Source organism: Sander vitreus, chromosome 11, assembly GCF_031162955.1.
Source record: "Sander vitreus isolate 19-12246 chromosome 11, sanVit1, whole genome shotgun sequence".
NCBI lineage: Eukaryota > Metazoa > Chordata > Actinopteri > Perciformes > Percidae > Sander > Sander vitreus.
The window spans coordinates 8,723,230-8,739,289 of NC_135865.1; the positions used below are offsets into that span (position 1 = coordinate 8,723,230).

At 40.0% G+C, this 16,060-nt stretch overlaps 2 protein-coding genes across 2 annotated transcripts; one reads left to right on the forward strand and one right to left on the reverse strand.

The window, feature by feature from the left end:
• Window positions 1-2,988: 2,988 nt before the first annotated feature.
• LOC144525909 (carboxypeptidase O-like) lies at window positions 2,989-7,155 on the reverse strand. Its single transcript, XM_078262968.1, has 11 exons — window positions 7,076-7,155; window positions 6,710-6,773; window positions 6,409-6,510; window positions 5,675-5,785; window positions 5,479-5,595; window positions 5,224-5,317; window positions 4,617-4,709; window positions 4,180-4,289; window positions 3,906-3,990; window positions 3,618-3,698; window positions 2,989-3,509 (listed from the first exon to the last, which is right to left on the reverse strand). Exons 1-11 carry the CDS (start codon window positions 7,153-7,155, stop codon window positions 3,307-3,309), a joined length of 1,140 nt encoding a protein of 379 aa, XP_078119094.1. The 3' UTR covers window positions 2,989-3,306.
• A 712-nt stretch (window positions 7,156-7,867) lies between these two features.
• Window positions 7,868-12,996, forward strand: LOC144525759 (melanoregulin). The gene is made up of 5 exons (XM_078262822.1): window positions 7,868-8,131; window positions 8,232-8,481; window positions 12,039-12,129; window positions 12,255-12,421; window positions 12,698-12,996. Exons 1-5 carry the CDS (start codon window positions 8,055-8,057, stop codon window positions 12,773-12,775), a joined length of 663 nt encoding a protein of 220 aa, XP_078118948.1. The 5' UTR covers window positions 7,868-8,054; the 3' UTR covers window positions 12,776-12,996.
• The last annotated feature ends 3,064 nt before the right edge of the window (window positions 12,997-16,060 follow it).

Sequence of the window (16,060 nt, forward strand, 5' to 3'; positions counted from 1 at the left end):
TCACTGTCTGACAAAGAGGCAGAGCAGTCACTGGCACGGGTCCTGTAGTGACTGGTCCATATTGATCGGAAACGGAAAAAACGATATAACTATTGCTTGAGAGTCCCAACAATATCACTGCACCAATATGGTTTAATGAGCTTCTGCTGGGACTGAAAAGAAATAAAAAGCCATGCTCATGTTCATGATCCATTTAATCATCTTTTCAATAAAGGCTAGGCAGATTTTTTTAAAACACTTGGCAAAGATCACCCCTACCACTTAGCTCGGGGGAAAGTGCCTTGGTAGTTTACATCTCCCAAAACTGCTAAAGACCCTGACTAACACAGATCTACTGCTGTCTGTCAGTTGTATATCTAAAAGACAATAGGTAACATTAAATAGATATCAACCTAATCTAGATTAACATTAAAAATTGCAGAGTTGTAAGACAAAAATGTAGAACCGGGCTCAACTTTTGCTGCAATGCAATACAAAGGCATCTTGTAACACACTGTGTTGGCCAATCAAATGCTACCTTTAGTGCTAGTAGATTACTTTGCAAACGACGCACTATATTGTGCTATTCATTGTTTTAAAAGTTACATAAGTCTTGCTTTTTATTGTCTTTCAGTACTCCTCCCTTTGTTCCTTCCACCTATTCTTTATTCACCTCTTCCTTGATGGGTGGGCTCGATTTCTTCTCCCTCTCTTCCCCACTTCCCCTATCTTTGTGATTTATATGTCCATGGTGTGTTTTCCCCCTGCTACCGTGATGAGTACTCAACCACACATGCACACACACAAATAGATGAATGAGCTGGTGATAGCTAAACCAGCCAGACTTCACTGTGAATTATAATCACCTTCAATCTGTGTCTCTGATTCCCTGCCCAGTTCTTATGTTCATGTGTGTGTGTGTGTGTGTGTGTGTGTGTGTGTGTGTGTGTGTGTGTGTGTGTGTGTGTGTGTGTGTGTGTGTGGAAGCTCTGCTCTGCCTCACCAAGTCATGTGTGATTATCTTTCATGGCTGTAAGTGATGGAGCAGTGAATAGTTTGTTCCCTGAAGAGCTGTATGTGTGTGTGTGTGTGTGTGTGTGTGTGTGTGTGTGTGTGTGTGTGTGTGTGTGTGAATAACGGGTGGTCTAGCAGTCACTGAGGTAGGGGAGGATACACTCTGGAAATCTAAATCTCATAAAGAAAGAGAGGGTGAGAGAGGACGTTTGAGGGAATATATTCAATTCAATTCAATTCAATTTTATTTATAGTATCAAATCATAACAAGAGTTATCTCAAGACACTTTACAGATAGAGTAGGTCTAGACCACTCTATAATTTACAAAGACCCAACAATTCCAGTAAATCCCCCAAGAGCAAGCATTTAGTGCGACAGTGGCGACGAAAAACTTGTTTTAGGGAGTATGACCTATATATCTAAAGGTTACAAGAGAAACCTACTCTTCTACACACAAACAAATCATGTAGACGGAACATTTCATATCCAATGAGAAAGTGTCAGAGAAAAGCCAAAGCCCTCCACCGTGGAAAAGTTTGAGCAATCTGAGCTATTTAGTATAAGACATGATCCTGACCCTTGAGTCAAAGACGTTCAGGCTCCAAGTAATTGACATGAATGACCCTGACTGTCTGAGCTGTGGTTAATCACCGCTGGGTCTGTGATCTGGTGTAATCCTCCCAACACTAGAGGACACTTAAAAAAAAAGAAACATTCCAGAAACATCTGGAATAGCATTTTGAGGGCATCTGTGGAAAAAAAACACACACTAATGCCACCTGACACTTCATTTTAGGCTAAAGTTGAAAAAACTAAATCCAGCACTTTTCTAGATAAACTGGGTGATTAACATTTCAAAATTGTAAGTAAACAACTAAAGACAACAGTAGTACGATCTGCAGGAGTCAGTGCAGAACAAAGAAGAATTGTAATGGTAAAAATCTTCAACATTTATAACATTTTTTACTGCTCTAATAAGCACACATTTCCATGGTCAATGGCTGATACAGATGTGTTTCACCTCAATGCAATGCCAACGTGTGTCTGTGTAAGTCAATACTGTGACAGTGATTTTTTGTGTGCATGCATTTGTCTAAGAACCTTGCTTTACACATAACTCCACTGACTTTGATCTTCGAAATTTACATTTGTATGGAAATCTTGGAAAAACCAATAAAAGATAAACCTCAAAACCCCCATGTACATCCAATACTGTGCATCCTCATTAAGGTGTATTATCATTAAGTCATATGGCATGTAACTGATGACAGATGATGGCCTTGCTGTTGCCTTGCTGTTAGAGGAGCACCTTCTTTAAGAGGCTCCGACAGCCTCGATGTTGCACGGACCGCTACAAGAAATCATTCCTACCGCAGGCAATTCAGCTTTTTAACACTTCATCACTGAGTGTTAGATAAGACTCATAGACATCACAACTGCACTAAGTGCACCTTGCACAATAGGTTTATCTACAGCTTTATCAATACTAGTTAAACAGTTGTACATTTTTATTCCCAACTTGTATATATTTTAAATTATTTGTTCTTATATTCCATCCTATTATTATTTCATGTATATTGTATCCTATTATTTCATGTATATTCTGTATGAGTGCTGTGTGTCTGATATTTTGCTGCTGCAACACTGGAATTTCCCTTTTTTTTGGAATCAATAAAAATCTATCTATCTATCTATCTATCTATCTATCTATCTATCTATCTATCTATCTATCTATCTATCTATCTATCTATCTATCTATCTATCTACCAAACTGCAGCCCTTTCACTCACATCAAGTCTCAATTCTGATTTGATTATGTGGTAATTAAAGTTATGAATGAAATAGGGAATGCTAATAAAGGACAAGACCTGAATCATTGTGTTATGTTGACAGCATTTTTTTTTGATGTGGGAATGAACAGAAGCCAAGTCAGCCAAACAAAATGTGTGTTTTTCTGACTTTATGATGGAATTGAAGAGAATCAGATGTACGACAAAGCTCATAGATAACTACACTGCGTGAAAAGCCTGCCCAGACCACAGGACACAGCTAAAGAAAAAATTAAGTTATAAAATAAATGTCTGGCCGTGTGAAGCCTGCATGGATGACAGTGGTGTGCAAAATGGGGTGACACTGCCCCCTGCTGCAGAATGCAGGAACAAATCCACCGTCATTTTGCTCTGTTTTTTAGTCTGTCCACTCTTTTTTATTTTTTTATTTTTTTATCACCTCTGGCCTTTCATAAGGGGTTTTCCACCATCAGTATGTCAAGTATCTCCTTTGTACCTTGTATGCTTGATGTTTTCACTATCTTATACCATGACCTCTGTGGTGAGAGACACAGCTATGACAGTGCTCCAAATCATTAAAGCGACCCCAAAAACAGAGGCGTTGGGAAGGGTACCGCTATTGAAGGTCTTTTCGTGAACATATGTGATGATGGAGAGAGCTCCTGCGTAGGCCTCCTCGCAGGCCGGCTGGATCTGCTCCTCTGGTAGTAAGTGGCTGAACTCACCTGGAGGATCATTAAATAATACCAAAATATTACCAAGTAAAAGGCATTACAGTGCATTATGTTTGGCTGATGACTATGTAGAGTACACTTTACTGAAGTCCATCTCACCTTTGTCTCTCAGCTCAAAGGTGTAAGAAAATGGGATGCCAATGAGACGAGCCCAGTCGCGGCTTGAGCCTGAGTTTGGATCTGAAGATTAAAGGTTCACAGTGATGCCAAAAGACGATATGAATTTCAAACTGTGGCCTAATTTGCCTCGCTGAATATTGTTTTTTATTTAGGCTGCTAAGGATAAGAGCAACAGAATGACTTGTTAAAGTGAGTGCAGATCCGCCTGTTTGTTAATAACAGCTATTCAGGACAGGACAGAACAGGTCAGCTCAGTTTGAGTCTTACACAGGATTTGTGGAGATGTTCCTACAGTGTAGTCCATTCCATGAACCTTCTTCATTTCTGCTGCTGCTGCCTTGCCGACTGAAACCTGCACAGTTCACCAAAACATTCAAAATACCAAATAAACCATGTGCTCATAGCAAAGAAAAGCAGAGATGAAAAAGGTCTAACGTACTGTGATACAAATTCATTGACGCACACACACACACACACACACACACACACACACACACACACACACACACACACACACACACACACACACACACACACACACCAGTTCATCGTAGTTGGGTGCAGAGATTTCAGGGTGGCCATATGGCAAGAGTATAAGTTGCCCAGCAGAGTGGATGGTGAGGAAACACAGAGTCTGGTTAACCATCTTACCTAGATACAGACAGAATAAACAAGTGATTAATATCAAGATGACATATCAACAGTGACTTCTTTAAGGCACTACCCCTAAGTGAATGTAAAGAAAAGTGTAGCACTGCCTCCGTAAACTTTCAGTTATACAGCAATAATGTTTTTAAGCACGTGTCTATTTCATGACATGATGATCAGCTCAGGAATGTATAATCCCTAAGTACAATTCTCCATTCATCAACATACTTGTAATAATAATAATAATAATAATAATAATAATAATAATAATAATAATAATAATAGTAATGCATTGTTTTTAATGTAGTTTAATTGATAGATGGCAGTTACCAACAAAGTCCATCACAGCCTGAGCCTCTGGCTCTGACCCTGGTGATTTCCCACAGTAGGTGTTAGTACAACTGTCAATTGACACACCAACCGCTGAGGAAAGAAACAACATCAAGTACATCAGCACATATTTGTGATAATATCATGAACAAACGATTTATGGGGTTGTTTTTCAGGGGAGGACTGTCTCGAAAAAGATATGGCTGTTTTTAACAAGGCTGCCAGGCTCATCTTTAAAACATGTTTTCTTATGTCAAAAGTAGTTATTAATGTATAAATATAAAATGTGACTTCATAGAGAAAGGCTCGTGAAAACCAACATGTTAAGTGTCAGAGGGCTTGAACCATGTATTAGTTGTATTGTGCGGCAAGGAAAAAGAAAAAGATTTGATTTGGGAGCATTCAGTGGTTGTCACATTTTTTAATAGAGCTGTCTGACATGACAACATACAGCACTGAAATTAAGACATATTCAGCTGCAAGGGGTATTTTGGCTGACCTACATTTATTTTTTATCCTACACATGAATCACTTTGAGTCACTATTCGCTTGAGGCAAATGAAGACTAATAAGTCATGTTGTGATTCTTGAAATCATTGCAACTCACTTCCCCAGTTGGCATTAAAATTTCTGTTGAGGTCAACACCATAACATCTACTGCCTGGAGGAGGGGTTGAACGAGACTTTCTCCACAGTCGAGTCTACATGGAAACAACATGCAGACAGCGGTGCAGTTGGTTAGTAAGATAATTAATGAAATGTGACGTTACAGTATACTCACGTCTTTGAAACAAAGTAATTATCAGAAATGTGAATGTATGTGAAATGTAATTAAGAACAATAACGCCTGAGAAGCACTCACGCTGTCATTGGCCCAGGTGAATATGTATCCATCCACATTGATCACAGGAGTAACATAGATATCAAGGTTCTGCAGCATCTGCTCCAGCTTCTTATTGGTTTTATATGAGTTCACAATCTGAACAAACGCTCACATGTCAGAGTTAACTCGCTTGGGTCAAATTGTGTATCACTGCAGTTACTCGGAGTGTACAAACCTCTTTGACAAACCACTGGCAGAAGGCAGGAGCGATCCACTCCCGAGCATGGATACCACAGTCCACCCATATAACCTTCTTCTCTCTGCCCTCTGGGTTTTCTAGTCCCAACTGGAGACACACAACATGACCCGCTTTGGGTGAATGTAAGATTTAAAGGTGAGCTATTCCACATGTTGAAATACTGTCTAAAGTAACTGTGGTATCTTTATAATTACCATACAGAATTGCCTCTGTCTTACCATGTTGTTTGAGATACAGAAACACCACACCAAAGTCACTTTGTACCAAATTTCAATAACTAAGGAGTAAATCTTAATAGTGTAAGTATGCAGCATGCTTGTACCAAGATCTAATAATGCATGTGATTGGCTACCTGATGTTACATGTCATAGAGGCATGCAGGAAAAACACTTTGATATGCACAGAGACTCGTCTGTGTGTGTTTTTGTATTTTGAGAGGACTGACTACAGTGTGCGTCACATAGGTGTAAAGGAGCTGAAAAATAAAAGATTTGTACCGTGTTGTGTAATGTTGTGATTTCTTTTTGTTAAAATGGATTTTTAGAAAATTTGTATCGAAAAAAGTATCATTAATGAACCAGTATCGAATTCACTGTATTATCATTACAATACAATTACAATGACTATAGTTCATATGTAGTTTGACATGTAGGATTACATTATGAGAAGAATTCAGCAGTTGTGTCTGTCATAGCGACTGTGTTGAATACCTTCAGCAATGTGATATTTCTCTCTTCATAAGTGTGTCCGTAGACAGCAGAGGAGACCAGCTCTGCGTTCCCTCGCTTCATATCTTCCATCCACCTGTATATCTGCATTGCAATTTAACCAGTGTGATAATTCATTCTGACAATGGTATTTATAGTTTTATTTGGTCAAGGTCCATCTGTAATCTACAATGATTAAAGTTCACATCAAAGTCAACAAAAGGGGAGTGAGACAAAAACCAGAAAGATTTATTTATAATAAAATGTACTGTTTGGTTATCTAGAGCTCTAAATAGACTCTAACCTCATCCATGGAGTGATATTTGGAGTAGTCATAACTCTGTGTTGATTCCAAACTCTCCACTAAACTGTGAATTAAAAAGATAAATCGAGTTATGAATACATGTGTACTTGCATCGTTGTAAACTAAGTATTAAGTGCTTGAGTTAGACCTAAGGGCATGCCACCCTTTTAGGACAATGTCAGGTATAAAGCTGTGACTACATACAGTGATCCCCACACATTGTCATCACACAAAAGTTGACCTAGATTCAGGGTGGTGTCACTTTGTTTCATAAATGGCTGAATGTATATGATTCACAAACCACACTACTAAACAAAGTTACATTTGCACAGACAAACTTAAGATCAACACAACAGCAGAGCTCACCTGTTAGAAGTCTCTAAAACACTGTTTAAAATCAGCAGGAACAAACCAAGTTTCCAAAATGTTAGAGTCTCCTTCTCCATTTGCTCGGTCTCACTTTTACTTTTACAATCTGCTCACTCAGCGGTGTTAGGCTACTGCTCCACACCCTTTTGTAGCTCTGCAGCACTAACTAACACTGCTGTTAGTAACATCCAGTAGTAGAGGTAAATTATTTATCAGGTGTCGCCTTGGACCTCAAGTCATCATCTTGACAAAATCATTTCCAATTTTTCCAGGCCCACACAGAGGTAAATGCATGTCAGCTATATGGGATTATGCAATCAGTTATTTATTAACATTTATGAAGTGTCACTAAAATCATATAACAACTGATGTCACAAGGTAGTAGTTCTCTTTCTTGCGTGTGTAAATCTTAAACACTAAACGCAAACACTCCTCATGCTTCTCCAGAAACATTTACAGTAACACCACGACTACAAAGCAGGCAGTACATGATAGTACAATTCCAGCTCTAGACTACAGGTTGTGCGGTGAGCCTGTGTTCTGCAGCGGTAGAGCTAGAGAGCTATACCTCTCCTGCTGCATTCTGCAACATCATGAGTTGCTGAATAAATGTGCCATTCATCCCTGAGTGGTTCTGTGTGTGTGTGTGTGTGTGTGTGTGTGTGTGTGTGTGTGTGTGTGTGTGTGTGTGTGTGTTTGTGTGTGTGTTGTTGTTGTTGTCCCCTGTTTGCGACTCACGTGGATAATGTAATTGACAGCGGCTCTCATTCAGGTCAGGATAGGCACAGGGAAAGGGGGATGGACACAACAAGTAATATTGCTTGGATATTTCTCCGACATTTGCAAGTGAGGACAATTCAGGTTGGAAATATTTAGATTTTGATTCTGGAGGAAACCTGTTGGAGGAGGCGTGATTGTTTTTAGATTTTATCAGGGAGGATATATTTTTGATTGTTTGTTGTTTTGGAAAGGGCCAATGGGTGCCAAGTTTACCATCTGCTGCTGTCATTACTATCTGAAACACAACAGGGAAGAGAAGAATGCTATTTTGTGGTGAGAAACACCTGACGGACACGATGACACACCAAAAACTTTGCCTCTAATCCTGCTTTTAAATCAGGTATTTCATCTCACTCTTCTTCCTTCCCTCCAGTATGCGTGCCACCGCAGCATCCACACAACCAGTGCTGTTATCCAGTGAGTCCAGCGACGCAGAAGAGGAGAGCCTTTTTGGGCCCGAGCCTTCAAGAAGGAGGCCACGGAACAACCAGCCGAGCCAGAGGAGCACTGTGGATCGGTGGGCATACACAAACAGACCCTGTGAGTCTCCCATCAGGAGAGGATCGGACAGAGAGTTACAGGCTTTTATCAGCATGAGAGACCAGGCTGACCAGGCTACAGAGGTGAGAGAAAGTGTGTTGTTGCATTTAAGATGCAAAAGACACCATGTGAGAGGGAATTATCATTTCACTGTATACTTTTTTTTGTCGAAAAATCAGACATTCATGGGGGTTTTTAAAAGTGACAAGTACTAGCATTTAATCTAGGCAGGAGAAAAATATGCCACCATTATGTAATTATTTATTATTATTATTATTTAGATATTTAGATTTGCCACGTCATGGTTGAATGCTAAATGCTCTTGAGAATAACCAGGCTTTTATTGTATATTTGTAAGATTTAATTGTGATTTAGATTAGGCTAAATTATAATAATTATAATTATAAATAATTTTCATTAACTAGAAGAAATGCTTTTACCATCCAATGTGTTAATCAGTTTCATTTGTTCAGTTTAAATTACATTCTTTTGTCAATTTTACACTTGTAAGCCATTTTTCCTCATCAGTTACATCTGGACAAAGATTTACTGTATTTCCTCATGGCAAGATGCTTTTAGAAATTCCTCATAGAGCAGTACCAGGAGGTATTACAGTAATTCAGTGTTCCACTACAGCTACCTAATGTAATTTTTCAATAAGGGTAGAGGACACAAACAGGTGGCTCTCAAAGAAGCCTTTGACTCACTATCATGTTGACTCGCATCAGTAAATGAACTTGACCTAGATTCCTAAATAACTTCATACATAATCACATCACATTAGAGGAAATTAACTTGGTGTTGCCAGAATCATGAGAGGTGAGGAAGAAAATAGTTTACTGCCACAAACACACACACACACACACACACACACACACACACATAGAGAAAGAATAGAGAGAAAATTACTGTATGTCTATAACCCATTCTAACTATCTAATAAACAACCTACAGTAAGTTACTGTGTTAGAAGTATTGGATCAGTGATTGAGTAAGTGAATAAAGTAGCATGTCTCTTCTGTGTGAGTGTGTGTGTGTGTGTGTGTGTGTGTGTGTGTGTGTGTGTGTGTGTGTGTGTGTGTGTGTGTGTGTGTGTGCACGCGAGGGGTTCGGAAAATGGTATCTTTGAAGGATGATCCCTGCAGAACATAAAATACCCTTTTCCTCCATTTCTCTGGAGAGGGAACACATTCAAAATCATGTCAGGAATCCCAGTAAATATCTACTGAAGAGCTGAGTGACTGCAATCTGTGAAGCAGAGAGTTTGAGTTTGGTAAACATGTGAGCAGCAGTCTCTGTGTAGAGAATAGCAGGCTGCAGAACACAGTGGGCACATTGTGTTAATAAATGAATTCCTTAATGGCGATGTAGGCCAACAGCCTGGCTGGCCATTCAAAGAGAATATTCACTGAACCATTCCAAATATGTTGTGAGACTGTTTTTAATATTAGGCCAAACAAACTGAGAATTGGGTCTGTTACATTAAAAGGTAATTCAGTACTGGGGGAAAAACCAGCCCAGTAAATAAAGTAGAACATGCCAGTATGTAACCTCTCTGCTTTGTGTAATTTACAGTTACAGTTCTTATTATGTTTCTTGTTCAGCATGACAATCTGTTTCAAACCTGTTAGGTTATAAGTGTGCAGTTTTAAAGGCATTTTTTCACACCAGAGATTTTGACTTGTCATAGTGCACAGCTGTGACTAATAACATTAATGGTGGCTTTGTTCCTTTCAAGTGTCCCAGTAAGCCATGACACTAAAGCGCGCCCAATACCAAGACCCTGAAACTGAAGCAGCTAAATGGAATTTAGTCATCATTAACGTTGTTATTTACACCTGTGATTTTCCTGCATGTCAAAATATCTGCTGGGAGAAAGACTGCCAGTTTTAAATGTTTCATTTTTTTTTTTAAATAGAAAGAAAGTGACATGTTCTATAAAAGACCCTGCACACCTACGCAGGTGTTTTAAAGTGCCCATATTATGAAAAAAATCACTTTTTCTGGGATTTGGGATGTTATTTTGTGTCTTTGGTGCTTCCACATGCATACAAACTTTGAAAAAAATACATCCATACTGTTTTGAATGAGATACGGGTTTCTGAATGTGTCCTGCCTTCAGTCTCCAGGTGAGCTGTTCAAAATCTGCACGGCTTTCTACGTCACTAGCCGAAACGAGGGGCCTAGGGGGCTAACCGTTAGCATGCTAGCGCTAGCCTGCTAGCTCGTTCTCAATGGCAAAACACTGCTACAACACACAAATTCACCCTAATCTACAAAATAAATTGTATAGAACTACTTACATGTCCCTGTTCTGCAGGTATTCCACGCAAAGTTGGAAGTGCGCCCTCGTTTAGAAGAAGTCTCTCGGCTAATCCTGCCTTGTACAGGCCGAAGTTGGAGAAACAGCTAGCTAGCCCATGTAATCCTTAGCTAGCTACTGCACATGTGCAACTGACAACAAAGACGTTACAGAAGTTGAGATGTCTCACTCTGTAGCTAAAACAGAGACCTGACACAGGGTGAAAAGAGGAGCTGCAGAAATGTGCAGTAGAGGGCTGCATTGGGATTGGGTCCCGCGGGACCCAACGCAAATCTCGCGGGAACGGGCGGTTTTAACTTTGCTGCGGGCGGGAGCGGGCGCCTAAAAAAACACTGCGGGATCGGGATGTAGCCTGGAACCCCCCCATGCCAGCAGAAACCATAGATATACATATATACTGACTGAGTATATACTGTATAGCCCATCTATGAGCAGACACCAGTGTGTCTGAGCCTCCCAGGACGGGGGAGCTCCGAGCCAAGGCTCCGTCCACCGTCTGCCCGCTCCCTCATCCTCGGCTCCTTCCTCCCCCTCTCTCCCTCTCCTCTCTCCCTCATCCTATGCTCCTTCCTCCCCGCCTAACAGCAGCAAGCACCTGCCTTCTTTGCCTGCATCTTCTCCCTATTAACCTATAAAATGACGTGTTTTCTCATGCGGGACGGGAGAAGACACAACATCAATGCATCTCTATTATTGTGCGGGCATAAATTCTCAGAGTTTAGAGGGAGCGGACGGGAGTGTAACACACATGTTGCCGGTGTGGGCGGTAATGGTCAGAAACTCGCCGGGAGCGGACGGGAGCAGGATGAAGAAAACAGTCCCACGCAGGGCTCTAATGTGCAGTACAACTAAAATATGGTGTTTTTTAAAAACGAAACCATGTAAACCTATTCTGATACAATCTCAAATTACAATTATGAACCTGAAAATGAGCATAATATGACCACTTTAACTGATTCTGGCTGATCTGCTCAGGTTGAAGTTGGGCCCCCAAACTACTGTATATTGGCCACATAGAATGATTAAGCTGTAACTTCCCTACCCTAAAACGTGAAACCAAACCAATGGGAGGGTCAAAGAGATGTCAATAAAGCCCAGTCAGTACTGTCCATATTGAGGAGTTCTAATCAGGCAACAAAAGTCAAAACACCTGTGTGGGTGACTGTCGGGCCTTTACTGTAATCAATAGTAACGGTCAGGTATGCTGTACTTGACCAAATGTGTCTCACAATGGATGAAAATCATCTACTTATAAACTACATATAAGTTAAAGATACCTATTGTATGATATGTCTCTGTTTGTGTGTTTGCTTATAGGAATGGGAGAAGCTGAATTATGACATACACACTTTACGCTACGCCAGACGGGAAGTCAGATCTCGATGGAAGAAAATCCTGCTGCTTCTAGGTGAGACACTCTAAAATTGGTATTCTGTTCAGTTAGTATTTGCTCCAGACCATTCAACTCAAATCTGCTATATTCTGCTGTATGCTCTGTTGTCAGTATGTGATCTACCCTTCATCTCTCTGCAGGTTATCAGTGCGAGGTGGATTCCTTGCTGTGTGTGAACAGACAGAACCGCTTCAGCCGAGATCAGGAGCATCTGAACAAAGCAACTGAACTGTTGAAACAGCTGCTGGACCACACCTCGCTGTTTCCTCCTGAAACTGAACACCAGAACACATACCTTTGTGTCATGGTACACATAACACACACACACACACACACACACACACACACCATGCACCAGAGATGCGTTGTCTGTATTTCCTTCTGTCTGACTCTCAGCAATAGTCCCACTCCAGAGAAACGTCAACAGAAGTACGTTTGTTTGGAAGTTGATGCAGTTGTTTCCCTTTGGGTTGAGGGGCTAACACACAGACACACAGACACACTCTCTTCCTCCATCTGCATCTGCCAACCCTCCAATCAAACATGTTTTGTTCTTATCATGCTGCCTCCATCTTTCTCTCAGGACCGCCTGGTGTCACTGGACAGTGCTGAAGACTTTGTCAGGCTGGCCAAAGAAAAGTATCCCAAGACAGTAGGCTGAGAGACAGTGACAGAAAGAAGACGGCATAAAGGCTGGAAGAGAGGGTAAAGAAACGTTGAAACACTGTAAACCATTTTACCACACTCTTATATTCATTGAATTGTAGAGGAAAATGTAATTCTAATGGCCAATTAAAATACCTTCTCTTTGACATGTCCTGTCACCTGTTGATTAAATTAATTGAAATCTACTGTGTATTGGTAAGTTGCGCATTTGTTGTTTACACCAGAGGTTGTCAACCTTTTTTTCATCAAGGACCCCTTTCAAGCTACAAAACACCAGGGACCCTAATGTATATCCCCTGGAATGATTTGACATAGCCTATTTTTTACACCTCTATAGTTTTGGATATGTGAAGGAACAACACAAGAGAAATGTATTAGAACGATATGAGACATGCATTAAACATATTTGCAGATTAAGTTATAGATTTGTTAGATTAGAAGTAATCTCTGAACTATTATAGATTTAAAAATTAAAATACTATTCCTTGAACTATGAAGCCTTTTGTAATATAAATATATAATGATATTTTAAATGAATGCATCTGCATCTTTTCACAGACCTGGTAGAGTGCCACAGACCCCTTAGAGAATCACTGGCCTACCATTCGTAATGCTGTATGCAAACACTGTGCTTTTAATGTATTCGTTTTCTTTTAAAAGTAGAAGTTTCACTCTTCTAGCACTTCTGTTGCACTGCTACACTGTTGCTCAGCTGGGCAGGATTGCCCTGATAAACAATGTTAAAGTTGTTTAGTTGTTTTTTTGGGGTAGGTATTGTAGGTATAAGGACACTCAATTAAAACAAAAGAGTTAAGAAATCCTCTGCAGGTACAAATATGTATATGTATTTTCAATCCATTTAAATGTCTTCCTTTATCTCGCCACAAACATCTTTAACATTTTTGTTGTTAACTGACAACACTGACGAGAACAAACTGTGTGTTTTTCTGGTTTAATCACATTGTCACTAATAAAGTATATTTGCTTAGTCCAGCTGGATTTGCTCAGTCAGTTAGTCTCATTCAAACATACTGTATTTGGCTCAGTCTACCACTGTGTTAGCCGCTTCATCCAAAAGGTGGCAGCATATGCTGTAGTCATGTTCCAGTGGGTTAATCTGGAAGAAAAAAAAGAATATACTTAGTTGGAAATGTCTGTATCACAAATGGGGTAAAGCTTCATCACGTTATTTAACTCACATAGTTTCTTTACAAAAATTAAAAAAGAGATTGTATTTTAATTTACTGTTGAAACAATGTTGTGGAATGATGAGGAATATAGTTAACCAGTAACTGAAAAAGAAGAATGTAAGAATACAGTGCGCAATGTCAGTATTGCAGTCTATCCATGGGAAATTAAACCTCCCTTTCTTCATTTTCTGAACATCCCTTTCTTTAACATTTCGGCAGGATGCAGATGAGATGCATCTTGGCTTTTGAATAACTATCAAGAGTTAAACTGTACACACACCCATGTGGGATACTGCGCTATCTTCTGGTTGAAAGACTGCGTGACAGTCTTCATGCAGTTGATGATTGTGGTATGTCGTATACACACACACATGCTTCTGCACACACATGCACACAGAAAGAGAGAGTTTACTCTGACCCAGATATTGTTCTCTCCAAGGCCCCTTCCCCAAGTTTGGGAAACAGATGTGGAACTAAAAGAGGGGGGGCGTAGGGGGAGGGGAGCAGTATGGGAGGCGGACCAATGGTCTGGCAGCACTGAAAGGCATTGTGTTGCTTGCACCTTTTTCTCATTATACCACTGTGTGTGTGTGTGTGTGTGTGTGTGTGTGTGTGTGTGTGTGTGTGTGTGTGTGTGTGTGTGTGTGTGTACTTTAGATCGAGTAATGCTGACATCCTTTTTCAGACTTTCTGAATTTCAGTGAAAGTGGAGAGCAGAGAAAAGAGAGTAGATGAGACAATCAGAGTGTTCTTATATTACAGTAATTGGATTGAAATGTAACAGAAGAAAGAAGGCAATGATGATTTTGAAGTACAGAAGTTGGAAAATTGTCACATTCTGGTGAATGTGGCAATGTGTTTGTTTGTTAAAAGGTCAAAATCTCACCATATACCTCACCGTAGGACACACTGCTCATCCACCACTGTGTGTGTGTCTGTCTGTGTCTGTCTGTGTGTGTGTGTGTGTGTGTGTGTGTGTGTGTGTGTGTGTGTGTGTGTGTGTGTGTGTGTGTGTGTGTGTGTGTGTGTGTGTGTGTGCAACATACTGCCAAAGGGTGTACATTGCATTATGGTCACACACACTCATGGAGAGATGATGTTCATTCAGACTGTGGCTCCTGCTGATGGTCATATATTTTATGAGAGTCTCTAGTCGGGCGTTGTCCACAGAAACACACACTCACACACAGCCTAAGTGGTGAGTGATGGTTTTCTCGTCAGCTTTGGGTATGCACAGTGAAGTTATGTCTGAATAAACTGTCTGTCCATCTAGTCTTTATTCTGTCTTTCCATTCATACCATTATTTGTGTTTTTGCCAAGAGTAAGATAAGAACATTGATACCAATGGCCCTGTTGTTTCTTTCCTTTCATTCTCAAACTGTGCATTTCTTTCTTAGCCCTCTTTCATCACACTCTCTCTCTTTACAGGTCTCATTATCCCATCCACTTCCCTAGGCGGTTCATAATGCAGAGCCATGACTCATAAGGTTTCATGTTTTTGTCAAGATACAAGGCACTTTGCTGCAGTGACTACTAGTTTACTTAGTTAAATATCAAAGTCTGTAATGATGTAACTATGGAATGCCTTTTCAATTTAGAAGTTGACTCAACCAGAATAATTAAGACAGTAAACATTGTTCATAACAGTGACGAGGTACATATTTACGTCATCCTCTTGGAGACTAAACATGGTAATACTTAGTTATCTTTATCACTTCCATTAACACTTCTTAAGTTAGCACTGATTAACAAATACATGCTAACTCACTAAACTAAGTTACAGTTAAAACCTGCTAAAAATCTATGTTTTAGAAATGTCTTTGTGTGCATGTTAGCATGCTGACATTAGCATTTAGCTTAAAGCATTGCTGTGCCTATGTAGCCTACAGACTCAAAGAGCGGCTAGCGTGGCTACGGACTCTTAGTCTTGTTTCAGGATAGCTTTCGCTGAGGACAAGGTTATAATTTGTGTTGTTTTAGTTTTGTCTTAGTGATAAGATGGTTTATGATTTTCAGACACTTGGAATTTAAAGCTTAAACCTAAAATAAGAATAACATTTGTTATTCAAATGATGTACATTAGATGTTT

Coding starts and splice junctions, on each gene's coding strand:
- LOC144525759 (XM_078262822.1), top strand. CDS start 8,055: ATGGGTGCCAAGTTTACCATCTGCTGCTGTCATTACTATCTGAAACAC. Junction 12,130..12,254: donor GAAAATCCTGCTGCTTCTAG/GTGAGACACTCT, acceptor ATCTCTCTGCAG/GTTATCAGTGCGAGGTGGAT. Junction 12,422..12,697: donor ACACATACCTTTGTGTCATG/GTACACATAACA, acceptor TCTTTCTCTCAG/GACCGCCTGGTGTCACTGGA.
- LOC144525909 (XM_078262968.1), bottom strand. CDS start 7,155: ATGGAGAAGGAGACTCTAACATTTTGGAAACTTGGTTTGTTCCTGCTG. Junction 5,786..6,408: donor GAAATATCACATTGCTGAAG/GTATTCAACACA, acceptor GTGTGTCTCCAG/TTGGGACTAGAAAACCCAGA. Junction 4,290..4,616: donor GGCTGTGATGGACTTTGTTG/GTAACTGCCATC, acceptor GTCTGTATCTAG/GTAAGATGGTTAACCAGACT.